A 25999-nucleotide genomic window follows, 5' to 3' on the forward strand; every position below is an offset into this window, starting at 1 on the left:
CGCGTTCTTCCAGCGGAAAATCTCGACTGATGCTGCCCACCCTCAACCGACTTTATCCTAGTTGATACGCATTGCCAACAGGCTCTGCAGTACGACAGATTGTGCTCGTGCATCGGCCATCTAGGCGCGCTCGTCGCCGACCTCTGTGTTCTACTTTCCGCTGGGCAAAGCTACACAGGCTCAGCCACTCTTCCTGTTGTTGGGAGCGTTCACGTCCGAAAATAGCAGCTGCTCGACCGCTGCTGCCAACTTGTGTGAACATGCCTCGCGCACTCGCTGTGTTGGCAGCTTTACGTGCATGTACACCATGCAGGACCGCAGCGACTTCCTCACGTGGCGATCTGCTCTGACCAGAGCCTCCTGTTGATTGAGGTCCGACAGTCCGGAGCCAAAAAAACCGCTCAAATGCGTCGCACTCTTTGCTGGTCGTCAGTCAAGCTTCCGAATTTCCTTTGTCTCCACTGACGACCATCCCGATGTGTTGTTGTGATTTTAACATCCGCTCCCGTCGAAGCTCACCTTGCACCTTTATCCTGGAACCACATAGCTCTCTGCTCTTACTCGTCCCCTTTCCTTCTGCGACATTGCCGTCTTTGATGCTTGGCCGCTTCTGCAGACCAGGCGCCGTTGACCCTTGGTAACAAGTTGCCCGTGTACCTGAGCCCATCATTATTCCACTTTTCAACCTCTTGCAACTCCTTCCGACCTTTGCCATCGACCTCGTCCCCATTCTCTTCTGACACCCTGCCATGCATTGTCACACAGAACATCTTGGGATTGCCTTTTTCCGTCGTTGCTTCCAGCTTTCATCTGTTCCCGCAGTCGGTCATTTGCCGTTCCTTCCGCTGCTGCAGTCCCCTTGACTCGCATAGGAAAATCATGCATGATAATCTCCTTACCATGGAACGACCTCGACCAAATCATACATAGACAACTCCTTTTCAACCCCCAATCCCCACTCCGGCCAACCGCCCTCCCTTTCTTCCCGCTTCGACTCCATTCCTTGACTTGTTGTACCATCCAGTCTTGTTCTGTCAACGCTTCTTCCGCTCGTCATCTCCTTTGGACATGGTTGGTCTAGCCTTGTTCCGATTACCTTGACTTTTATCCTTTCGTGCTCCTGCAGGCAATTGGTTGCATCCTCGCAGTCATATTCACTGGTGGGCATAGCTTCCTCTTCCATCCTTTCACCCACCTCATCAGTCCGTTATATACCTGCTCGGTACCAAACGAAGGTCCATCAGAGCATCCTTCGTCCAGCCTTCGTCCACATTTCAAGCAGACGGTGTCCGCCGTGAGGCTTGGCTTCCCTACCACTGTCTCACCTAATCCGACATACCGCCAAAGTGACTCCTTGACGACGTGGCTGCGCCTGTGACGACAACCCGATCACATCGCGACACTCCTGCGGTGTAGAAAGCCGACTTACCGCACACTGCGCTCGGCCTATCATCGAGGGAACGATCTTTCGATCATAGACGGCTCCGTTGACGTTGGCTAAAGTGTAACCGAAAAGTGTTTGACTTGTGCGCAGCTCTCAGAAAGGATCGACAACTATAGCCACGAACGCATCTGCATCAGAGAAGCACCCGGTCAAGTCTCGTCGGCCTGAAACTCAGATGCAACACAAACAAATGCTGCTCATTCCTAACGATCGGTCCCAACCCTACCTCGTCGCTCTTCACCCATCCACCTCTTCTTTGTCTTCTTCTTCTTCAAAAAGCGGTTCTTGACCTCTCTCTTGACACCAAAGACGTCTTCTTCTCAAGTCCAAGGGGCGGGAGTATTGTATACTGGCTTCCCTCCTTGGCATCGCCAATCCTTCTTTGTTCCGCTGAAGCTGGTACTCCGTGACATCATGTGTGGGCAAGGTAATAACCAGCTGGTATCTTCGTCCTCCTCCCAGCGGAACAATGCCGCCAAGGAAGATTCAAAATTAGCGAAAAGCTTGTCCAAACCGCCAGATGGGAGCGCATTCGATATCTCGATGGCCCATCAGATCCACTATGCTTGCTTCGGTAACGTCGATGTCAAGTCATACATTGACGCGCGAACGTATGGAGTCAGCTTTCGACGTCTGCACGATGAATGGGTGGTATTGGGGATGCCTCGCATCCACACGAGCCATTGGCCACAGATGGTCGGGCATCGTGGCCTTCCGACTTCTCCGGAAGACTTTGTCAATGTGGCCGAGTACTACGAACGGAAGCTGCTCGAACAGGTGCTGCTCGAAGCGCAGGGTAAGTCAGCCAACCGCAATCGACCGCTGGACGAGTTTCTCGTCTCGATGGTCGCCACTGCCGCCGTCGCCACCGCCGACTTTGTCATCCACCGCCTTGTTCGAGACCAGCCGTCCGTGGAGGAATCGGCAGTCCAGCACATGTGGTACCAGAGCTTCACTGCATTCCTGCGAGACTCGACCCTCTTCTATGTCAACGAGAGGAGGGTCTGCGATCGTCTCGGAGCGCACAACTGCGTCTTTCCACTTGTCCTTGGACAGGCGCATTCCATGTCAATGCCGCAACTGTTCGAAAGCCTTGATTACCAGGTGCAGATCTTCAAAAACCTCTTCCCCAACTTTGGTGACCACATTAATCGCTGCGCTGCTGCTCGACCACAACAACCGTGGCCACCTTCTATCGTCGTCACGGATTTGCAGACAGGAAGCATGGAAGCCGCATCGAGTCAAACTTCACGCCAACACGATAAAGCGAGGGAGCACTCATCGCACTCCTCAAGCAACGAGCCAAATTCGTCCACACCAACACGCACGACTCTGATCGATGGAACAATAGATACTGATACTACGCAGCAGCAAGAGCCGGGACGGAGCAGGCCCCTCATGGTAGCTGTTGTCCCCACAGAGCTCGAACGGCGCAACGATCTCTTTGTCGCTAGCATCGATCCTGCAATTCGGTGCGATGTGCCTCTTGAGAGGGTAATAAACCTTATCGACACGCACCTTCAGATCTCGGCGTCGACATCGGCCTCTTCAGCGTCCACACCCGCCTCGATCGCGACCGCTACGCCAGGTTGTTCTGCTCCGATGAGCACTGGCCTCTCGTCAGGCGCATCGGTGCCGTCTTCGGAATCAGGGTGGCAAACACGGAGGGGCACGCAATCCAGCGAAATACCCAAAGAAAGTGGTGATACAGACATTGACTCGGCGAGCTTGACCCTAGCCCCACCGGTACAGTCGAATACCTGGTGGTCGAGAGGTGTTCCTGGTCGCTCCGCGTCCGAGGAGGGCACCATGATGACGCCCAATGAAGCACTACCCACACACCCAGGACGGGCTCACAGCAATTCGGCAGTGTCGTATTTCAGCTCACTCCCTTCCACGCCCACTGCAGTCTTTCCTCCTGGCTCGCTCATGTCGCCTCAAGACGGCACTCATACGTATCTGGATCAGGGCATGTATGGGTCGCGGGCCGGTGTACTACCAATGACGTCGACGTTGGACGCGGATTCGCGCAAGCGTACGCGTGCCGAGCAGAACCGCGACAAGATGAAGGCGTACCACCGGAGAGTGATGCAACAGCGCGAGGCTCTCACCGGCGTGCTGGCGGATATGGCAGTGCACGTTGGCTCTGTACAGATGACTGTGTTGCAATTGGATGGAAACGACACTCAAGCGTCTGCGGGTAGGATCGAAGGTTCCAGTGAAGCCTCGGCATCAGGTTCGACAAGCCGCGGCACGCAAGAGCCTAACTGGTCAGTCTCTCTGCGCAACAAGCAGAAGCAAGAGTCGAAAGCGAGGCTTCGAAAACGCGAGATCGATCAGGTACGTGAACTGGAGCAGTACGCCAGCTTTGCGTCAGGCACGCTCTCGCGTTCATCCAGATCGACGGGCGGTGATCAGGGAAACTCGGCGACGGCGTGGCAACAGCTGCAAGGACATCAAGTGTCGGATTCCGATATGAACACCACGCACGCTATCCTGCGTGTTTTCTTGCGACATCGCCCAAATTGGGTTGCGCTCATCTCCGCGGAACAGAGACTGGCAAGTGAAGTTGCAAAGCTCTGGCCTACGGTGGACGAAGGAAGGATGCTCCGGGGAGCAGAAGGAGAAGCAGTACCTGGCGATGGACCAGATTCGGACAAGGGCATCAAAGCATTGCTAGACCGAATTCAGATGGAAGACAGGAAAGGGACGCTAGCAGTATCCGCGGCAGAAACGACATCGATGGTTTACGATCCTCATAGCCATACGCCGCGAGGAAGTGCCGGGAGCAGTGGAGCGAGCTCCTTCATGGCGACTGCTGTGGCCGGCAGAGCGCGGGCAACGACACTGCAGCCATTCCAGGGACAAAGTGGCCATAGTCAGACAGCGTTCATGCACACAACGCCGGTTGTGATGTCTCCCGGACTGTCGGACTATAGCTCGGCGGTGTCGCCCTCTGGAGTAACGCGTCCTGCCGGTGCCGACGAGAGCGGCGATTATTTCACCCAGGAAAGAAGGCGATACCAGGGACGCTACTCGGACGGCAGCGAAGCAGGTACTCCTCTGGCTATGTCGGGATCGACTGCATACAACCCGGCCGAGCAAGCGAGTACAGCATACGCCACACGCATGCCTTCGTCGGGGATGTATCGCGCCTCAGCGTCTGGTTCCGTCGTGCTCCCTCCGAGCGTGCTATCCCCGAGCACCAGCAGCTACAGCTACACTGCTTCGTACGCCGCAGGAGATGGGCCGCATCAATACGACAGACACGCTCAGACACAGATGAGCGGCACGTCACCAGGACAGCCACTGCCCCCTGGAGAGAATGCGCAACTACGCATGTCGACACACTACACCCCAGCGGGGGGCTACGTGCCGTCCATGATGCAGGGAGTGCCAACGGCGCGAATGGAGCAAGGGACGGGGCTGTACCATTCGCAGTCTCTGCAGGCGCCCTCGATAGTGTACCCGTCTACTCGCGGAGGCTTACCAACATCGCACGGCTTGCAGGCGGCCGGATCAGCGCCGATGCTGCAACAGCAACAATATCGGTCGAGTCAGCCGCCCTCACCGCAGTATCCCCCGACGAGCGGCCAACAGAGTCCGTATAGCGGGAATTATGATGGTGTTGGTGATGGTGGTCGGTGAGGTCGTCGTTGACCAGCTCGAGGAAACACCCTTCTTCAAGCGGGCACTCATGACAGGTTTCGCATATGAAATGACTTGAAATTGAAAAGCTTCTACGAAGCACCACGCGCGAGGTCGAGATCGCTCCTAATCAAAACTCTCGCTCTTCGCCCGAATGTACACTATAATCTTGATAGTAAAGGGTTCACCTTGAAGAGACAGCATCAACAAACTTCGCCTGAACATCAAGTGGTTTGCCCGTCCTTGTCGGACGCACTCGGCGATACGGAGTCATTTCAATGCAACCCCCGCACGAGTCATCGCACACCGAGCAGCTCAGTATCGTCTGGTCTCTATACTTCAGACGTGGGCGGTACGATGCAAGGTCATTTCGTGCAGTGGTATCGACAGGCACTTGTTCAAGCTGAAGAGGGGACTTGAGAGTGGGGAAAAGCGAGAATTTGTTTTCGCCCGAAGAGGACCGATGTTGTTTGAGTGCAGTGCACAATGACGATTTGCAGGTCCACTCGAGCCCACCAGCCCGCTATTGTAGCTGTACCACGCATCGCACCGAGATGACATCTAAAACGCTTCTGATTGGCCCTCGCAGCCACCGCGAGTGTGGACAGTGTGGGGGAGTGTATTTTTTTTCCGCGCATTTCAAAATATTTATATAATTTTGCTGCTTCCCTTCGGTGACTCGAAACATACACTAAAATCCGCATTTCGAGCGCACTTGTTAGATCGACCACGGCCCGAAGGTTCCGTCTGCGAAAGTCGATGGTTCCGCCAGACAGGCTCATACTGTGGCTGTGGCTCCGGGACAGACGCCTTGGTCTCGTCGAACAAAGAGTGTTGGTGGGTGTTGGTGGGTATTGGTGGCTGTGTGGAGTGGGCCGCGATGGTGTTGTTCGTTTGGGCTGGAGCCAGTGAAGCTGTTGCTCTTTGAAGGAGGACGAGTATGCGTTGCGTATTTTCGTACGCATTTCCGGTTGAGTCCTAAAATAAATTCCAGAAGAAATGCCTCTGCGGAATGCCATTCTGGTTTGAAAGGCGCAGCGTCAGTGTGCTAGTGTGGGTGAGTGTGAGTCAAGTGACAATGGCGAGCGAAGAGACACTCCGACCGTGGGTTGAGCGAGCGAGATATTCAAAAAGAGTTCGACTCGAGACCACCTTCTCTCCCTTCCAACATCATACTTCCCCCCTTTCCTCATCTTCGCTCTGCAAAGATGGCGCCCAAAACGCTTTACCAGAAAATCTTCGACTCGCACCTCGTTCACGAGGAAGCCGACGGCACCTGCCTCATCTACATCGACCGCCACCTCGTCCACGAGGTCACCTCTCCACAAGCGTTCGAGGGTCTGCGCAATGCCAACCGCAAAGTGCGCCGTACCGACTGCACGCTCGCCACCGTCGACCACAACATCCCCACTGCCTCGCGCAAATCCTACAAGGACACCAAGTCGTTTGTCGAGCAGGCCGACTCGCGAACCCAGTGCCTGACGCTCGAGGAGAACGTCAAGGCGTTCGGTCTCACCTTCTTTGGTCTTTCGGACAACCGTCAGGGTATCGTGCACATTGTCGGGCCCGAGCAGGGCTTTACTCTGCCAGGCACGACTGTGGTGTGTGGTGACTCGCACACTTCCACGCACGGTGCCTTTGGCTCGCTTGCCTTTGGTATTGGTACTTCGGAGGTCGAGCACGTGCTCGCCACTCAGACGCTGCTCCAGAAGCGCGCCAAGAACATGCGAATCCAGGTTGACGGTGAGCTGTCCGAGGGTGTCACCTCCAAAGACATCATCCTGCACATCATTGGTCTCATCGGCACTGCGGGTGGTACCGGCCACGTCATCGAGTTCGCCGGGTCCACCATCCAGTCGCTCTCCATGGAGGCGCGCATGTCGATCTGCAACATGTCCATCGAAGCCGGTGCCCGTGCTGGTCTTATTGCTCCGGACGAGACGACGTACGAGTATATCAAGGGTCGCCCTCTCGCACCAAAGGAGGGCCAAGCGTGGGAGCAGGCCGTCGACTACTGGAAGTCTCTCCCATCCGACGAGGGCGCAGAGTACGACACTGTCATCAAGATCGCCGCCAAGGACATCCCGCCTACCGTCACCTGGGGCACTTCCCCGCAGGACGTGGTCGCCATCACCGGCACCGTCCCCGACCCCAAGAACGCCAAGAACGACGCCGAGGCCAAGGCCTGGACCCGCGCACTTGAGTACATGGGCCTCGAGGCCAACACGCCCATGGAGAAGATCAAGATCGACAAGGTCTTTATTGGATCTTGCACCAACGCACGCATTGAAGACCTGCGCGCCGCCGCGCGTGTCCTGCACGGCCGCAAGGTCGCCGACGGTCTCTACTGCATGCTCGTCCCCGGCTCGGGCCTGGTCAAGAAGCAAGCCGAAGCCGAGGGTCTGGACAAGATCTTCCAAGCTGCGGGCTTCGACTGGCGCGAAGCCGGCTGCTCCATGTGTCTCGGTATGAACCCAGACCAGCTCGCACCGGGCGAACGATGCGCTTCCACCTCGAACCGCAACTTTGAGGGCCGTCAGGGCGCGGGTGGACGAACGCACCTCATGTCGCCGGCGATGGCCGCGGCGTGTGCTGTGACGGGCTACCTGACGGATGTGCGCAAGGTGGTCGGGGACTCGGCAACCAAGGTGGGCAGCGAGGCGGGAAAGCCTGCGTTTGAGATCCAGGTTTCGGACGCCAAGTCGTATCTTGTTGATGCGACGCCTGCGCCTGCACCGACGAATGTGGCTGCACCGGCGCAGACGGACGAAGATGCGATCCGCGATGTACCTGCTTCGCAGATCTCGACTGCCGGGGCGGGGATGGAAAAGTTCACCGTACTCAAGGGTATCGCTGCCCCGCTGGAGCGTAGCAACGTCGACACGGACCTGATCATCCCCAAGCAGTTCCTCAAGACGATCAAGCGCACGGGTCTGGGGTCGGCGCTCTTCTGGCCGATCCGCTACGACGCCAAGACGGGCGAGCCGGACCCGGAGTTCGTGCTGAACCAGTCGCCGTACGACCAGAGCAAGATCCTCGTCGTCACGGGTCCCAACTTTGGCTGCGGTTCGTCGCGAGAGCACGCCGCCTGGTCGCTGCTCGACTTTGGCATCCGCGCCGTTATTGCCGAGTCGTTCGGCGACATTTTCCGCAACAACCTCACCAAGAACGGCCAGCTGCCCGTGGTGCTCACCAAGCCGCAGATTGAGCGCCTCACCCTCGACGCCAAGGCGGGCAAGGAGATCACGGTGGACCTCGAGAACAGCGTCGTGATTACTGCCGACGGCCAGGAGAAGTTCAAGTTCGAGACCCCCGAGTTCACGCGTCACTGCCTGCTCAACGGTCTGGACGATATTGCGCTGACCCTGCAGAAGGACGCCAAGATTGCGCAGTTTGAGGCCGCGAGAAGCAGGGACACGCCCTGGCTCGACGGGTTTGGGTACGACAAGGCCGGCGGCAAGATCGAGGCCGTCGTCGGGGCTGCCAAGGGCCTGGTCAACAAGGTCGCGGGCACCGAGTGGTGAAGTGGCCCGCCGGGGCTGTAGATGTGGTTCTCAGTTCAAAAGTGGGCTTCGCTTCGTTTCTGGGCGGGCGTGGCTCTCATCGTTGCTCTTATCTCGTTCCAGACATGACTTTTTGTTAACTTGATTTTTCTCGCATCGAGTTGCTCATTGTGTAAGCGTGTGCTTGTGATGCTGAGAGACCACAGTTGGGAGGAGGAGCATAAACTACGCACAGCGTACTGTACTGTACAGTGAGTGCTACGGTATATGGTACAAAGGTCGTGAATGTGGCAGATTCTGGAGCTGGATAACGTAGTTCACTCGTCCTTTTGCAGTTCCTGCATGCGCACCAGATCGGCGTAGATGCCGTTGAGCGCCAGCAGCTGCTTGTGTTCGCCGCTCTCTGCGACCTTGCCGTCCTTGAGACAGTAGATCATATCGGCCCTGCTGATGGTGCTGAGCCGATGCGCAATGGCGATCGTCGTCCGGCCCGCGGCGGCCTTGTCGAGCGCCTCCTGGACGATCTTCTCGCTGTCCGAGTCCAACGCCGACGTGGCTTCGTCCAGCAGCAGGATGCGCGGGTTGCGGATCAGCGCCCTCGCAATCGCAATGCGTTGCTTCTGCCCGCCAGACAGCTGCGTCCCCTTGCCGCCCACCTGCGTCTCCCACTTGTCCGGCAGCGACTCGATAAACGCCAGGATGTTGGCCGCCGCCGCCGCCGACCGCAGGTCGTCCATGCTGACGCGATCGGCGTCCTCAAACGCGCCAAGCCGGATGTTGAACTCGATGCTGCCGTCGTACAGGGTCGGTTCTTGCGACACGAGCGCCATGTGCTTGCGGATCTCGCGCAGGTTGAGCGACGAGATATCTCGCCCGTCGATGGTGACTTTGCCCGAGAGCGTGTCATAGAACCGCTGGATCAGCTGGATCGTCGTACTTTTCCCGCAACCCGATGCACCGACGAGCGCAACGTACGTGCCTGGCTTGACCTCGATATCCAGCCCGCGCAGCACCCGCACCCCGGGCCGTGTGGGATACCTGAAGTGCACATTCTCCAGCTTGACGTGCCCCTCGACGTGCGCCAACACCTCGCCCTCGTCGCTTGTCACATCAATCTCCGGCACCATGTCGAGCAATTTGATGCTGTCCCACGCCGCCGTTTTGGCGTTCGAGATGTCTGGCACAAACGAAAACGCATTCGACGCCTGGATCGATCCAAACACCACCGCGGTGAGAATGGTGAAATACTGCCCCGACGTATACTCGCCCCTGATGAGCAGGTGCGAGCCGTACCAGAAGCCAAGGCCGATGATCCAGAACTGCAGCGCCTGCGAGACGGCATAGAGGAAATTGCCGTAGAACGCCGTGTGGCGCGAAATCTCGCTGGGGGCATCCAGCTCGCGTCGGTAGATCTCGAGACAGTCGTCCTCCCTCGTGAGCGACGCGACGACGCGCATGGCGCCCGCTGCCTCGCACGCCTTCGCGGCCGAGCCTTCGTAGGCTTTCTTGATCCTTGCATCCTTCAGCACCACCAGCTGCAACCGCACAAATCCAGCCGACAGCGTCAAGGGTATACACGCAATCACCACCAACGACAGCTTCCACCCGTTTGCCAACGCAATGATTGCGCCCGTCACCAACGTCGAGATCGACTGGATGATCGTTCCCAGCGTTACACCCACAAGCCCATTGATCTTCTGCGAATTGTCCGCCAACGAGTTGCTGAGCGAGCCCGAGGAATGCGCGTCCTCGTCGTGGTACGCCACGTCGGCGCGCAGGTAGGCGAAGAGCGACATGCGTCGGATGCGCTCCATCAGCACCGACGACGCCTTCATGAGCGTGTACGTCTGAATCGAAATGGCCAGCGTGCACAGGATGGCGATGATGAAAAAGTACAGTGCCCAACGGTTGGCGTCGTGCAGCATCACGCTGCGTGCCGGTTCGGGGCACGGCCCGCCGCCAATGGCACTGCACAGCGAAAAGTTCTGCAGCGCATGGCCGAACAGGATCGAAAAGCACGGGTAGGCAGCACCGGAGCAGATCGAGGCAATCACACCGGGCACGTACAGCGTCAAGACATATTCGCGGTTGATCTTGGCGAGACGATAGAGCAGGTAGAAGATGCTAGGGATCTTCTCGTTTTCTTTGTCCTTGGCGTCCTGCTCGCGCTGGCGTCGTTGCAGGATCGCGCTGGCCACACTCTGCCGCGTGGCACTCTTTTCGAGGCCAGCAGGCATCTCGGCTTTGGCTTCCTGCCTCAGTATGGCCTTTTCCGTCTGCGTGGTTGCGACGGGAGCTTTGAGGTTCGAGGCGACAAATTTGGCCGGCTTGTCGCTGTCGCCGCTATCATCGCCGTCGTCGGCGTCGACGGTGTTGGCCACCTTTGCTCGGATCTTTTGTGCATCCACGAGCTGAGCATAGGCGCCGTTGAGTGCGATCAATTCGTCGTGTCTGCCCGTTTCCAGAATGACACCCTTGCCCATGACGACGATCTTGTCGGCGTTCTTGATGGTCGACAGGCGGTGGGCGATGCTGATTGTGGTCCTGTTTTGACTCGCTTGCTCGAGCGCGTCTTGTACCACGGCTTCGGATTGCGTGTCAAGCGCCGAGGTGGCTTCGTCCAGCAAAAGAATCTTGGGGTCCTTGACGACAGCTCGCGCAATGGCGATGCGCTGCTTCTGACCACCGGACAGCAAGAATCCTCGCTCACCCACCATGGTGTCGTACCCCTCGGGCAGCTGCGAAATGAATCCGTGCGCGTTGGCCATCTTGGCCGCATCGACGATGAGCTTTTCCTTTTCCTCGTCAGAGGCATGCTGGAAAGGTGTGTTGATGAGTCCATGCGCAATGTTGGCGCGGATGCTGGTGGAAAACAGCGTGGGCTCCTGGCTCACGAGTCCAATCTGGGTTCTGAGCCATTTCAGGTTGAGATCGCGCAGATCGACACCGTCCAGGAAAGCAGCACCGCCATCGGGATCGTAAAAGCGCTCAACGAGCGACACGATGGTACTCTTGCCCGATCCGGAAGCACCGACAAGCGCCGTCACTTTACCGGCGGGTACCTCGAGCGAGAATGCATCGAGGACAGGCACGTCGGGACGGGCAGGGTAGCTGAAGTCAATGTCTCTGAACTCGAGTTTACCTTGGCACAGGTCCGGGCGCAATCCACTGGGATCGGAGCTATCGATGGGCGGGACACGGTCAATGGTCTCAAACACCTTTGCACCGGCGGCAAAGGCGTACGAGAGGGCCTGCATGTTTGGCGCCATCATGGCCATGGAGAAGGCACCGATAAGGATGGACAGGATGACGTTCATCACGGTACCGGATGCGATGTGACCGCTGGCGAGGAGCTTGGCGCCAAAGTAGAAGGCAAGCGCATAGCCACTGTAAATGACAAAGAAAAAGACACCCATGCCGACGCCTTGGAAGAGCGAGCGCTTGATGCCGAAGCGGGTGGCCTCGCGGTTGCTTTCGTCGTAGAGTTCGACGAGGTTGTCCTCGATGCCAAAGGCTTTTGCGGTGCGCAGGGTGGCGAGCGCCTCTTCAGCGATGGAAGCTGCCTTGGAGACACGGTCGAGCTCGGCCTGCTGAAGCTTGGCAGTGACAGCGTTCATGAGAGCACCTGCGATGATGATGCACGGAATCATGGAGCTGAGAGCCAAGGCGAGCTGCCACGACTTGATGTAGGCGACGATGAACCCGGTGACGAAGGCACTGATAAACATGACGGACATAGGAATCTTGTCGCTGATGCCCTCCTGGATGAGCTGGATATCGGTTTGAATGCGGGTGGTGATCTCTCCGGCTCCGACGACGTCAAAGTAGGCGATGTCTTGACGCAGGATGGCCTGGAGGTAGTGTTCACGGATTCGACGCGTGATGATCTGGCCCGTGTAGACCCATGCAGCCGAGTAGATGTAGGTGGCGACAAACATGGCGATGCCGATGTAGACGAGGAAGAGGACGCCATGCACGATCTCGTGGTTGAGGTGGTCGCGTGCAGCGGCGATGTCGCCGCCAAACAGGAGGGCGTTGGAATACTCGAGGAAGGCGGTGGTGAGACTACCAAAGACGATGGTCATAAGCGGCTGAACAGCGCCGGCAGCAGCAGCAGCGATGAGACCAACGAAATTGAAGATGTGGTCCCAGACGGTGGCGTAACGGTAGAGCTGTTTGAAGCCGACACGGTCAACGGAGCCGTCGTCGGGATTGCTCCTTTTTCGCTTGCTGTGGCTGCGTTTGGACTTGGTGGTGGAGTCGCTGTTCTTTTCGTCGCTCTGCCTGGATGATCCGGTGGATGAAATACTGTCTGCATCGCGAGTTCTGGAGCGATGGCTGGTGGTGGAAGTGAGCGGACGCTTTGATGGGTGCATGTCGATGTTGACATGGTCGGACGTTTGTTCGGCCGCAGATGAGGGGGATCCAGTCTCGGCGTTGTGATGCTCCTCGCCGTTGCTGCTGTGAGCGTCGATGTCGTGTACAGGCTGTGGATCACTGAGGATTGCTTGCTGAGCATCTGCAGCACCCGACTCTAATCGTGGCTCGATATGGGTGGAAGACTGTCCCAGAGACGAGGCAGGCTGTGTGCCCGGAGGAGGAACAGTGGCCTGGTCGACTGCGCCGGGAACACCTTGAGGGACCGCATTAGCGGTAGCAGCAGAGGTGCGGCTCATGGCTGAAGTAACGGTTATTCCATGGTATGTGGTGGCGACGAGGAAAGTGAGCGAACCTCGATCTGAGCTGCGCCGAGCTTAGCTTGTCTTTGTTGTTTGGTTCTTGGTGCAGTGCAGTGCAGTGATGGACAGCCAGGTCAAGCACATTTCCATCAGGCACTGAGTAAGGACCCTGCGCCCACGCTCTTTTCCTTTTTAAAATAGATAATTTGTTGTTGTTGGCCCCTTCCTAATCCAGCAAGAATTGTCGGCAGCAACAGCAGAAGCGGCAGTGGCGGCGGCGGCTGAGTCAAGTTGGACCTGCAAAGCAAGAAACACACAGGCGCACTCTTTTTCCTCTTTTTCCTACGCAAGAATTGACAGACTTGGTCTTGGCAATCGCACCCTCTCCTTCAAAGCCGGAACACGACATCCCGCACCGCGCTTCTCCATTCTGGTTCCGCGGATTTCCAATCCATGCTGTTTGAAGCATATGGCATTTTTGTGGAAGAGCAGAGAAAGCAAACTACATACGGACTAGACTAGACAGAAATACAACGGCAACAAAGACGAACGACAACGACGAGAGGCTATACGGAGAGCAGTGGATTAAGGTGAGGGAGGACACACACAACGAGCGAGGAGCGGTGAAACAGCTTGCTGGCATCAACATAGCCAAGCAAGGCAAGGCTGGTGGCTCATTCTTAGGCTTCGAGGCCCTTGACCTCGTCCACCTCGCCCCGAATGCCATTCACCCTCGACGTCGTCTTGTCGAACCAGTCGATCGCAAGGTTGGCCGACGCCTGCTTGGCTTCTTGCTTCTCCACCTCGGCCCGGCGTTGCGCGATGGCCACTCGGAAGCGTTCCTGCAGATCCCACGAGGCAAGACGCAGGACCTTGCGCGTCTCGCGTCCCACCCGCGCAGAGTGCACGGCGCCGAACGACGCCTCCTGGCCCTCGTTCGATGATGTCGGTGACAAGCTCGTCAGCGCGTCGCTTGTCGTCGTCGAGGTGGATCGCAGCAGCGCGCCCGATTGCAGCCCAGACTTGATGCTGCGTCCGATGTTGCGAGGCACGCTGTTAGGCAGGTCATAGATGAAATACACCACAAGACCCGTCGACACCACCGCAAACACCGGTCCAGCCCATCGACGGGCCGTGGGGTTGCCTACCAAGTCGGAGAGGCGCACAAACACGTCCACTGCCGTCTTGGCTCCCAGCGCCTTGCCGCCCATCAACGTCAGCGCGCCTAGACCCAGCGAGACCGAAGAGACCAGGCTCAGCTCGTCGTCACTGCTCTTGTCCGTCTTGCCGTTCTTGTCGTTCGACAGGCTGCCGCCAGTCACCACGGTGAAGTGATGGTAGGCATCGAAGAAGTCGGACGCCTGCACCTCGACTATCTGGGCACCCAGCCCGAGCCCCACCAGGCCGGGCATCGCGCGTCGCTTGGCAAACATGACATCCGGGTTGAAGATCCTCTGGCGCTTCTCGGCGTCATTGTCAGGAAGGTGCGCCAGCCCGAGCTTCTGCACTCGGTCCACAGCCTGTGAGGCGGTGCCGCGCGCCGTGTCCTCGACCGACCGCAGTGCGAGCTCGAGCGAAGATGTCAACGCGTGTCGAACCTCCTGCGCATACTCCCACACGTTGAACAGGCCCGGGTAGGCTGGCAGCTGCACTGCCTCCGTGGCGGGCTTGCCATTGCCAATCAGCTCGATGGCGGACGCAAGCTTGCGCTGAGCTTCTTGCATGACGGCGGTGACGGCTTGGTCCTCTTCGCCCTCGACCACCGTCTCGAGCTTCTGCTGTGATGCCTGGCAACGTGCAAGCTCGGGACGTGCCACCTCGAGCGCTTTGGTGGCTTCAGTAAGCTCGATCTGTGCGACCTGCGTGTTGATCTTGGCGAGGAAGGTGATGTCGGACAACAGTCGCAGCATGTATGTCTTGGAGGGCAGCAGCTTCGACTTGGCGCGCTTGAGCAGCACAAAGTCGCGCAGCGCCGCTTCGAGGCGGGCGAACGCTTGCAAGCTTTCGGTGCTGCGGCTCTCGACCAGTTCGCCGCCCTGCACCTTTCGGCCAAGTTCTTCGGAGGGAGTGTCGGGTGCTGCACCAGAGTCGGTGCCGTCGTCACCGAACACGACCTGCGAGTCGACAAAGTGGACCAGATTGGCGGCGTCCTCGTAGGTGCGTGGACTGAGCTGGCGGATCTGGTCGAGAACGAGCTTGCGGCACTTGTCCTTGTTCTTGATCGATTCGAACTTGTTGACGACGATAAACACGAAGGCCTTGTCGTGAGAGGCGTTCCAGAGGAACTCTTTGGCTGAAAGGGTGAAGTGGTTTTCCGCGCTCACCACAAAGACGACGACGTCGATCTCTTCCTGGCGAGCAAAGAGCGCGGTGGTCTTGAGACTGTCGCGGTTGAGACCAGGAGCATCAATGAGCGCAATGTCGACGATGCCGTTCTTGAGCAGCGAGTCCTGGGTGGCGCGCGTGTCGTGGGCGTAGCACTTGAGGATGGGAGCATCCTCTGGCGAGACCTCTTCGGCTTCGGCAACAATCTGCTCGACGTCTTGTAGTGTGTGGCGCGTAAACGTCGAGTCGTCTTCCGACGAATACTTGACGCCCGGCTTGAGCATGTGCACCTCTTCGACGTTGCTGTTGAGATGGGAAGCATCGAGCACCTCGCAGAAGACGGTGGTGCAAGGCTGCTGGTCGGTGGGCATGAGAGGACGGCGAAGCAGAGCGTTGACAAAGGTCGACTTGCCTGCGTTAAGATCACCGGTGACGAGCACCTTGGACTGGGTGTCCGAGAGACGCTGTTTGAGGTTGTCTAGGTGACGTTCGGACTTTTCCATCCTGCCGTCGAGAAGCTGTGCTACAGAAGAGCGCTCCAGCGACCGCACAAGCGCCTGAGGGTTGGCAGCAACGGAACCGACACGAAGGTCGAGTTTGAGCACCGACATGTCGGTCGACTCGTCGGAGTCGTTGTCATTTTGACTGGATGAAGACGAGGACGAGACGTGACGCGCAGGGGTGCTGGGCAGGCTGACATGGCCACCTACTGTGTTGAGGCGCATGAAAGCGGGAGGCTTGGGACGGCGTGCACCGTCGGCCGAGGACGAGTTGAGGTCGGCATCGGCTTCCTCGAGGCTGTGAGTGGAAGAGTTGGACTGGGAGCGCTTGTGTTGAGGCTGCTGCTGGCGCGACAAGCCGGCTTTGTGTGCGATGTCGTCGTCGGCGGCGGCGTAGTGGATCAGGCGCTTGTTCTTGTTAAAGTCGCGCAGATCGGCAAGAAGGAGGCTGGTGTTGTCAATAGCGCCGATCAGCTTGTCGCGCGAGTCTTCAAATTCGGACTGATGCTGAGCGAAGACCTGCTGTGCATCCTTCTGCGAACGCAGCTGATCGATCTCGCGCTGTTTGGACAGGAAGAGGTCGCCACCGTTCAACGAGGTAGATTTGGCGGCAGGTGTGGATGGGGACGCGACGGTCAGGCTGTGCGAGTCGGACTCGTCCCAGGTTTGGGAGCGCACCACCTTAACCGGAGTGGCGTACTGCTGCGACGATGCGTTGTTGTTGTCGGACATGATTATATGTAGAGAGGACAGACCGTGCTGCCAATGAGGAGGGTGGTACAGGTTTGGGCGGGCTGACTGCAGCTGAACGAGGGTCGGCCACTATTGTGTAGGAAAGAAAGCTTCAATATGCTGGATCGAAGCTACAGATCAAATGGATATGATGAGGCACATGACACGAGCGCGTGATGTGCAGAGGATGAAAGAGAGGAAAAGATTGATGGTGATGAAAGAGATAGAATCGATGATGGCAATGATGGCGATGGCGATGGCGTTGAAAAAATGACGCTGCCGATGACTTGAGCAACATCGCAGCCCAGTCACAATGCGCGATCTCCAAGGCCACAGCACAGCAGCACACACTCCAAGTGACTGCGCATCGAGCCCCAAAGATTTTTCTTTCAACTCAACCCGGTTTGCCCGATTGCTTTGCTCATAATTCGCAGTTGGACAGCGCAGTGTCTCACTCGGCCGTCTGAATCGTATTTATTCATTTCTACGCGCGATGAACCGAAAAAACATCTACAAAAGGCTCGGCAGCGTCAGGTCAGTTGACCTCTCTCTCTGACGCAGGCGGCTCTCGAAGAATCGAAGACCACATAGATCTAACAACTTGGACGTGATTGGGCCGTGTCCTCTTCACGCAAAGGCACAGGCTCACACAACGACGACACTGTGAAGAAGCATCGAAGACGGAAGTCTGCTTTCGACATTGCGTCAGATACCAGCAGGTGATTAGTGACGCTGCGAGTGAGTGCGGCTCAGACATAGTCAAAGAACTTCATGTCGATCGAAGTGGTGAGGTCCTTGGCCTGACCCATGAGCGCCTGGAAGTCCTCGCCGGCTCTGTGCTTCTGCGTAGCAACGTCGCTGCCCTTGTTGTCGTATTGCTCTGTGATTGTTCCGCATAAAGAAGCCGTTCAGTACTAGATCGGATGGTGTGGACGTTAGAATGTCAAGACTCACCAAAGACGATGACGGTGTGGGGATCATCACGGCTGCGGCCAGGAATGTAACCATGGCAGTCGGGTTCCTCATCCGAGTTGGCACGTGCAGCTACCTTTTTAAGGATCTCGATAATCTTGTCTGCCTCGGCCGCGCCCTTGGCCTGGATGCTGTGCAAGCAGGACAAGCGACAAACGGAGGGGTTGATCAGCCACTTTCACACCATGGTTGGCAGGAGCGAGGAGCGAACGGATACGTACGTGACGAACATCATGAACTTTCCGGTGGGAGCCGACATTTTGTCAAATCTGGGGAGTCTGGTTGGTAGTAATTGGCGGTGGTGGACAGAAAGGAACGAAGAAGTGCACCGATGGCGAGAGAATCAGCAAGCGGGCACAGACCCATGTTGTTGCCAGGCGGCCTGAATTGATAGCCGGAAGCCGTCGGTCTTTCTTGTCATCCTTTGAGTAGCCGAGCCAGCCAAGGACTGCGGGCCGGTGTTAGGAGCACAGGACGACTTAACAACAATATTAAAAGGAAAAGCTCTCCCACGGTAAGCTTCACCTGCAGCACGACGACGGGGCGCAGCAGGCAAAGCAGGCGCAAGCGTCGCTGTATCCGGCCAATCGCATTGAGCTTGTTTCCGACCTTGCTTCTTTGGTCGGACCAGCCGTCTAGACTGTGGTTGCTCTGTAGTCACACGACAGGCTGTTTTCTAAAGATGACCAGAGCAGCCGAGCCCAGTCACTCAGTCAGTCTGCTTGGTCCTGCGACTCATGGCACTGTGACAGAAGTGGAAGGTGGTTGCACTTTGCCATTCAGACGGTGGGTGTGGTGGTTCGTGTGGGCACCTCGATGCTGTTGTGCCTTGACAGAGCGGGCATGTGAGCGGGTGTGGAGAAGACAAAGACACCCAAGACTCGGTAGAGCGCAACCACGAGTCATTTCCATAAACAAATTCGAAACTGAGAAAAAGAAAGAGAGAAAAACTGTAACTGCAAATAGAGTCTGAACTTTCGCCGCCTTTGAGCGAAATTTGCCAATTTTCGGATCGACGGGCTTGCCTTGGTTTTTTTTTTGGATTGGCTCTCCGCTGCAGTTTGGCTCTGACTCGCATTTGACATTTGTGGAAACTACGGCGACGTCAGAGCTTATCGGCTGTTCCGCCGCTGCTGCTGCTGCTGCGTCTGCTTCTCGTCTCATCAATCGAACCCTCCCTTCCACCACCACTAACACCATCAAGTAACGTTCATCCGAGTAAACGACCCTTCGTTCTGGCTGGACGCGCAACATCACACACACACACGATGCGCTCGTATCGCCCCTCAAAACCGCTAGGTCTGCTCCTGGTCGTGGCCTCGATCCTTCTCCTCGCCAATTTGGCCACTGCGCAACCGACCTCTTCCTCATTGATACCCGACGCGGACTCATTTGCCTTGTCAAGCAAGCAATCTAGTCACAAACACCACGATGGCACTTACAAGAAACAGGTCCGAGACGAATGGAGCTCGATTATGGGCTGGTAAGTCATCCTTCTTGACCTCGTAGCGCTTCCTCCTCTGCATTACTTGCTGACCACCTGCTCTACTTTGTCTGCGCCTCTGCTTGATGCCCTTCTCTTCTCTCTTTTGTGCTGAGTAGGGTCTCGTAAGTAACCATACTTTTCTATGGCTGCCGTGCTTCTGCCACTGCCAACAACCAGCTAAGTCGCATTCCACTTTTTCTCTCTGAACTTTTCTGCTACCGCCGATCGCAATGCCACAGGATCGCTTGCTGGGTAATTGTCTATTCGCCGTACGTCTCCCTCTATCTCCAAACCCCTCTTTCTAACTTTTGTTTTGCTCGACCGTCTCCCTTACACGCCTGCGTTTTCAGGTTTTGCCCTCTTTCAGTCAAATGCACCAAAACTTCGTCTCCAAGTCCGCAGAAGGTCTCTCGATTACTTTCGTTATCATCTGGCTCGCAGGTGATGCCCTCAACGCTGCCGGTGCTTGGTTTCAAGAACTCCTCTGGACGATGGTAAGCAATCAAATTGGCACTTTCTACTCTGACTGCCGCGAGTCAGGCTACAGACACTAACTTTGAATACCTTTGCTTGCTCTTTCCTTGCCACAGACCATCCTCGCGCTCTACTACTGCGCATGCGACTGCGTCCTCATCTTCCAATACTGGTACTACCGAAAATACTACCACCGCGGTGTCAAGATCTCCACCATCTCGGCTTCGCTCGAGGCCAACGAACGCACCCCGCTCATCGGTGACGGCAACGTCATCGAGGACGACCTCTCCACGAAAAGCGACGACGACGACGAAGCCTCGCTCCGCACTCAGATCATCATGTACACGCTTGCGGCGCTCCTTGTCGTCGCTACGGGTGTTGCTGCCTGGTGGGTCGCCGAACACCACTACGGCAGCGACGGCGGTGATGCTACGCCGCCAGCTCCGCCTCGCGAACCCGTCGGATGGCGATGGGACGCCCAAGTCGCCGGCTGGCTCTCGGCGGTCCTCTATCTCTCCTCGCGTGTGCCTCAGATCCTCAAGAACCGCACCACCAAATGCGAGGGTCTTTCGCTCGCCTTGTTCGTCTTTGCCGTGGCAGGCAACCTGACCTATGTGGCGAGCATCCTGCTCAAGAGCACCAAGCACGACTACATTGTCGAGAGCTTTTCGTGGCTCGTGGGAAGCCTGGGGACCGTGTTCTTGGACTTTATCGTGCTCGGCCAGTTTATCCACTACCGCAAGGCTAGGAAGGAGATTCACAGGTTGAGGAGGTCCAGCATTGCTCAGCATTCAGAGAGGCCGCGGGTTCAGCCAATTCCGGCTTCTTCAGCATAGACACCGCGCGCAGTTACGCATCTCGGACACACCGAGACATACATTTACATCACGCAGCATGCATCCATGTATCGATTCGTCACCAAATCTACATTTTAGAGTCGTCTGTCAGGTCATCGATTTCTCGTGCCCCCGAATCCTGTGCTTTCGCGCCACGCTGAACTTGAGCCTACGCCTCGGTCGTCGTCGTCCCAGCCCCTTCTGCGTCCGCCGAAGCCGCTGCTGAAGCTGGGCTCGTGCAGAAAGCCAGCTTGTGGTGGCGGGTAGTAGAATCCGCCGGCGCCGGGTGGTCGACGGCGTGAAGAGGCGGCGGCGGTAGCGGCGAGACCGCCGAGCCCGAGACCTGTCCAGAAGCCGGGTCTCCAAGATGATGCTGAAGGTGCAGAATCTGGTTCGGGTTTGGGAGTGTATGGTGGCGGTGGTGGGTACGATCCGCCGGGCCACCAGCCTCCTCCTCCTCCTCCTCCTCCACCTCCCCAGCCACCGCCGCCGCCGCCGCCGGCTCGACCACCACCACCACCACTACCCGCATTGCCGCGTACCGCTCGAACAAAATTAACCACAATCACCGCCAGCACACCCCAAAAGACCATCTGAAAGAGCCAGCCCACCAGCCTCTCCCCCCACCCGTTTCTTTGCCCCCGATAACTGCGCCACGGATCGTCCGGTCCCCTTCCGCTCGGCAGCAGATGGTACGTCAACGCACAGCTATCCTTCAACACATACGGGTCCTCGGCATAATCGTAACCTTCGCAGCTCACCTCGACCCTGCCCATGCGCATCGTGCTGGGGAGGTCGGCGGCGCACTTCCACTGTCCATCGCCCATCGCCTGGCACTGCACCACATCGGGCTGGTAGCGCGAACACATGCTCCCCTCACACGTGAGTTGAGGCAGTGCGGAGGTGCGACGGTAGGCTGTGCGTCGGTCCGAGTAGAATGTGAGGGTGCGCAGCGATGACATGGCCACTCGTCGGCCTGCGCCGTAGTAGGGCGAGTTGGGTTTGTAGCCCGAGACCGCTTGCGAAAGAAGGAGGAGGAGGAGGAAGGTGGATAAGGTGAGAGTGCCGCGTGCAGCTCGACGCCGCATCGGAGTGAAGCCGAGCATGTTGCGGAACGGAAAACGCTTGTGTTGGTTCTTAGGTGTTAGTGATTATCGCCGTTGATCTTTGATGGTAGAAGAGAGTATTGATGTGTGCGACGTTCTTGAGGTGTCGCAGGGCTGGATCATGCTACAGCCATGGTCATCCAAGGACAAGCAAGACGCATCAACCGGCAGCGCTTTCAAGTAGTGGACGAGAGATGAAAGACGACGAGTGACGTGGAAGCTGCGTTCTAGAAAAATTCGACTGCGCACCTCCACAAACTGACAGCTGCTCGACTTGGCTTACCTCTTGCGCGTGGTCCCACGCTTCAACATACATTCACACTCCCACACACGATCACGATCACGAACAACCACACAGCATTGCAATGTCAATTAGACCGAAACCTTTGTATGATGAGACTGTATCCTCGACACGCATTCTACAAATGAGACCCCAACCCCTCGTCCTTCCTCACCCTGAACGTCGGCCACCTCGCCCCCAACACGTCTCCCACAACCCTCGCCAGCCAATCCCGCGTCTCAGCCGGATCCAGCACGGTGTCGATCTCGCCCATGCTAGCCGCATTGATCGCCCGGCCCCTTCGATACAGCTCCTCCACCGCCTCGTCCGCCATCCTCTTCCTCTGAGCTTCATCTTCCACCTCTGCCAGCTGCTTCTTCATGCTCAGCTGCACTGCGCCTTCGAGGGACATGGAGCCCAGACTGCCTGCGGGCCACGAGGCGCAGATCGAGTTGCTCAGCGTGCTGCCGCCGAGCATCGCCTGTGCACCAAGCCCGAAGGCTCTGCGCAGCACGAGCCCGACGACGCGCCCGCCGGACTGTGTGAACTCGGCGGCGGCGGTGAACCAGTCGCCAAAGGTGCGGAACGAGCCGCCGGGGGTGGCAGAGCGTTCGAATTCGGGCCCGACCATGAAGCCGGGCGTGTCGCAGAGGCTGACGAGGTGGGTGGCGCGCGTGCGCGAGAGAAGTCTCAGTAGGCGTGTGGCCTTGAGTGCGGCGGTGATGTCGATCGCGCCTCCGAGTGGAGACGTCGGGTCGTTGGCCAGAATGGCGACGGCTTGGCCTTTGATGCGTGCGAACCCCGTGATCATACCCTTGCCCCAGTGCGGGGCGAGCTCGACAAAGCTCGAGTCGTCGACGAGCAGCGTGATGACGCGACGCATGTCGAACGCTCTTCGCCGCTCTTCGACGGACGGCAGGCAGGTTCGTAGAAGCCGTACGTCGTGCGAGTAGCTCCATCGCTGCTCGTCGAGTCGAGCTTGAGTGAAGAAGCTCACGACCTTCCTCGCCATCAACGCAGCAGCATCTTCGTCGTCCACCACGATATCCACGCCCCCCGTAACTGCATGCACGTTGGTAGGCCCGATCTGCTCCGACTCCACTACGCCCAATCCACCCGCTTCGATCATCGCCTTGCCACCCATCCCGATCGACGTCCTCCCCACTTTACCCTCTCCCTCACCACCACCACTACCCTCTGCTAGCCCAACACTGCCTCCTCGCGTGGCAATCACAACGTCGCACATTCCCAGCAATGCCGCGTTGCCTGCAAACACATACCCATTCGCGACGCCCACCATGGGCACCCCGCGCGCGCTCACCTGCGCCATTAGCGCAAAGCTCGGCGTGTGCAACCCAGACGCCACAGGGAAACCCGTATCCCCCGGGCGCCCGCCCCCGCCCTCGGCGTACAACACGACGGGTGCCGGGTGCGACAGCACTGCTAGCAGGAGCCGGTCGAGCTTCAGATGGTGGAAGTACCCCTGTGTGCCCGCAAGCACCATGTAGTCACCGAGGACGAGGGCGACCGTGTGGCCAGCGATGCGGCCAAAGCCGGTGACGATGCCGTCGCCGCTTGTTTTGGCGATTAGCGCGGCCGGGGTGTAGCGCTGGGTCTGCGCGGCGAGGGCGAGGTCGCCGTACTCAATCAGTGTCGAGGCGTCGTCGAGGAGCAGGCTGATGTTCTCGCGGACGGTGCGGTAGCCGCGCGCGTGGCGTTTGGCGACGGCGGTGGCGCGGCCGCAGTCGGTGAGCATGTGCCGGCGGTGTTGGAGCTCCTGTAGCTCGGGGCGTGCGATCGAGGGGTCCTCGGCGGGCTCGACTGCGGTGGCAGCGGGTTTGGTTTCGCTGCTTGTGGAGTGGGGCTGCAATGTGGAAGTGTCAATAACGAATAGCACGTCCGAAGCGTTGACTACAGCCCCCTGTTGGACAACCACCTTGTGCACGACTCCACCAGCACACGCAGCATCCGCCCGAATCACATGCTCCATCTTCATCGCCTCGATCACCACCAACTCTTGACCCTCCAGCACCTTCGCCCCTTGCTCCACAGACACTTTGACCACCATCCCGCTCAGATGCGATTTGACCGCATGTTTGCCCTCCTGCTCCATCCCTGCCTCTACTTGTGCGCTTTTCGTGGGAGTTTCCTCACGTGTGGTGGCAGTGCGATTCTGCGCGGCATCAGCGTCGGCTTGAAATCGATTCGACAGCTCCAGGAAGCGCTTGAACCCAGACTGCACCGTGTGGATGTGCTGCTCGCCGCGCTGCACCTGTGGATCGCTCAGCAAGGCCTTTAGGAAAGACACGTTCGTGCGCACCCCTGCGATCGACGTCTCGTCCAACGCCCTCTGCGCCGCAGCGACAGCACCACCGTAACTCGGAGCAGTCACGATGACCTTGGCCAACAAGCTGTCGAACAGCGTATTCACCCTGTAACTGCCCAGAGCAGGGTGTGGAGGATGTGCGGCGGTCTCGATGCGAACGTTTGCGCCGAGTGGCCAGGCGAGCGCTGTGATCTCACCCTGTTCCGGGACGGTTTCGTCGGTTCCTGCGCGGAACGACTCGGCATTGATGCGCACCTGGATCGCTGTTTTGCTTGGGAACGGCGCTGCCGCTGTCCCGTTCTGTAGGCCGATGTCGGTGAGGGTTTGGCCGAGCCCGATGAGCAGTTGGAGAGCGACGAGGTCATGGGCCGTTACGCTCTCGGTGATTGTGTGTTCGACCTGTATCCGCGGGTTGGCCTCCATGAAGAAGAATCCGGTTGGGTCGACGAGGAACTCAATCGTCGCCAGGCTGCGCAGCTGCACCGCGTGTGCTAGGGCCAGAGCTGCGTCGAGCATCGACTGGCGCAATGCCGGGAGGATATGAGGGGCCGGCGCGATCTCGATGAGTTTCTGGTTCCGGCGCTGCAGCGAGCATTCGCGGTCCCAGAAATGACAGACACCACCGCGGCCATCACCGAGCACTTGGACCTCGACGTGCTTGGCGTTGGAGAGAAAGCGCTCTGCGTACACCGTGCCGTCTCCAAACGAGGCCTGCGCTTCGCGGGAACACGATTCGTATGCGGCTGTGACCGCCTTTGCCACCTCGTCCGGATGGGAAGGGATGGGGACGACACGGATCCCGCGTCCACCGCCACCGTTCGCGGCTTTTAGAATGATCTTCGACCCTGCGGGCACGCCTTTCGCGAAGGCTAAAATGTCCCGCAGTGCCGCATCTCGCGACGACGACGCATCCGTCCCTTCCAGCACAGGCACTTGCAGGCTTTTCGCCAATGCGCGCGCCACCACCTTATCCCCCAGCCTCGCCAATTGCCCACTGCTCGGCCCCAGAAACACCAGTCCGGCCTCCTCGCACATCCCTGCAAACTGCGCATCCTCCGACAGGAATCCGTACCCGGGCGCGACCCCCCAGCACGCGCTCCGCAGCGCTGCATCCACCACCGCATGCCGGTCGAGGTACGCCCGTGGTCCATCGCCCTCCAGCGCATGCGCAGAGTCCGCCAGCGCCACGTGCAGCGCTTTCGCCTCCGACGCCGTGTACACCGCCACGGTCTGTATCGCAGGCGTTGAAGGGCTGACAGGGAACAGCCGGTACGTGCGTATGAGGCGGCACGCGATCTCGCCGCGATTGGCGATGAGGATCCGTTTGGGCTGCATTGCTGGAAACCGGTCTGCAGCCTGGAAGCGTGTCTTTGCACGGTAGTGTTACGGGGATGTGGTGTGTTGTTGTGGAACTCTGCAAGTGCTGCTCGATGATGGAAGTGCAAGAAGATCGATGAGGACGGATGCTGTCTTGTAGAATGCGGGGTAAGAAGTGAACAGAATCCGCGGTGTCAAGCCCAACCGGATAACCGGCAACCAAAAGCCACTTGGCCTCGGACCGCTTCGCATAATTTGGTAGCCGACCAACTTTGCTCATCCGTCAGTCGACGCTCCTCTTCTTTCTCACCCCGCGCAGACCCCACAATGCACAGACGAAGCATATGTTGATCAACATCGATTCCGATGAC

At 58.1% G+C, this 25999-nt stretch overlaps 8 protein-coding genes across 8 annotated transcripts; 3 read left to right on the forward strand and 5 right to left on the reverse strand.

Annotated features, from left to right (window-relative positions):
* Positions 1 to 1858: 1858 nt before the first annotated feature.
* On the forward strand, positions 1859 to 5092 carry EX895_003482 (uncharacterized protein; the record flags this gene model as incomplete). Its single annotated transcript, XM_029884080.1, has 1 exon — positions 1859 to 5092. One exon carries the CDS (start codon positions 1859 to 1861, stop codon positions 5090 to 5092), a length of 3234 nt encoding a protein of 1077 aa, XP_029739453.1.
* A 1208-nt stretch (positions 5093 to 6300) lies between these two features.
* EX895_003483 (uncharacterized protein) lies at positions 6301 to 8616 on the forward strand (the record flags this gene model as incomplete). The annotated part of the gene is made up of 1 exon (XM_029884081.1): positions 6301 to 8616. The coding sequence occupies one exon, from the start codon at positions 6301 to 6303 to the stop codon at positions 8614 to 8616; it is 2316 nt and encodes a 771-aa protein (XP_029739454.1).
* Positions 8617 to 8912: 296 nt separating this feature from the next.
* Positions 8913 to 13271, reverse strand: EX895_003484 (uncharacterized protein; the record flags this gene model as incomplete). The annotated part of the gene is made up of 1 exon (XM_029884082.1): positions 8913 to 13271. The coding sequence occupies one exon, from the start codon at positions 13269 to 13271 to the stop codon at positions 8913 to 8915; it is 4359 nt and encodes a 1452-aa protein (XP_029739455.1).
* Positions 13272 to 13954: 683 nt separating this feature from the next.
* On the reverse strand, positions 13955 to 16831 carry EX895_003485 (uncharacterized protein; the record flags this gene model as incomplete). Its single annotated transcript, XM_029884083.1, has 1 exon — positions 13955 to 16831. The coding sequence occupies one exon, from the start codon at positions 16829 to 16831 to the stop codon at positions 13955 to 13957; it is 2877 nt and encodes a 958-aa protein (XP_029739456.1).
* A 749-nt stretch (positions 16832 to 17580) lies between these two features.
* EX895_003486 (uncharacterized protein) lies at positions 17581 to 18062 on the reverse strand (the record flags this gene model as incomplete). The annotated part of the gene is made up of 3 exons (XM_029884084.1): positions 17581 to 17711; positions 17786 to 17934; positions 18025 to 18062. 3 exons carry the CDS (start codon positions 18060 to 18062, stop codon positions 17581 to 17583), a joined length of 318 nt encoding a protein of 105 aa, XP_029739457.1.
* A 1009-nt stretch (positions 18063 to 19071) lies between these two features.
* EX895_003487 (uncharacterized protein) lies at positions 19072 to 20599 on the forward strand (the record flags this gene model as incomplete). Its single annotated transcript, XM_029884085.1, has 4 exons — positions 19072 to 19286; positions 19529 to 19558; positions 19657 to 19783; positions 19880 to 20599. 4 exons carry the CDS (start codon positions 19072 to 19074, stop codon positions 20597 to 20599), a joined length of 1092 nt encoding a protein of 363 aa, XP_029739458.1.
* Positions 20600 to 20712: 113 nt separating this feature from the next.
* EX895_003488 (uncharacterized protein) lies at positions 20713 to 21705 on the reverse strand (the record flags this gene model as incomplete). The annotated part of the gene is made up of 1 exon (XM_029884086.1): positions 20713 to 21705. One exon carries the CDS (start codon positions 21703 to 21705, stop codon positions 20713 to 20715), a length of 993 nt encoding a protein of 330 aa, XP_029739459.1.
* Positions 21706 to 22124: 419 nt separating this feature from the next.
* On the reverse strand, positions 22125 to 25646 carry EX895_003489 (uncharacterized protein; the record flags this gene model as incomplete). Its single annotated transcript, XM_029884087.1, has 1 exon — positions 22125 to 25646. The coding sequence occupies one exon, from the start codon at positions 25644 to 25646 to the stop codon at positions 22125 to 22127; it is 3522 nt and encodes a 1173-aa protein (XP_029739460.1).
* Positions 25647 to 25999: the final 353 nt, after the last annotated feature.

The sequence above is a fragment of the Sporisorium graminicola genome, chromosome SGRAM_21, assembly GCF_005498985.1.
Source record: "Sporisorium graminicola strain CBS 10092 chromosome SGRAM_21, whole genome shotgun sequence".
Classification (NCBI taxonomy): Eukaryota; Fungi; Basidiomycota; class Ustilaginomycetes; order Ustilaginales; family Ustilaginaceae; genus Sporisorium; species Sporisorium graminicola.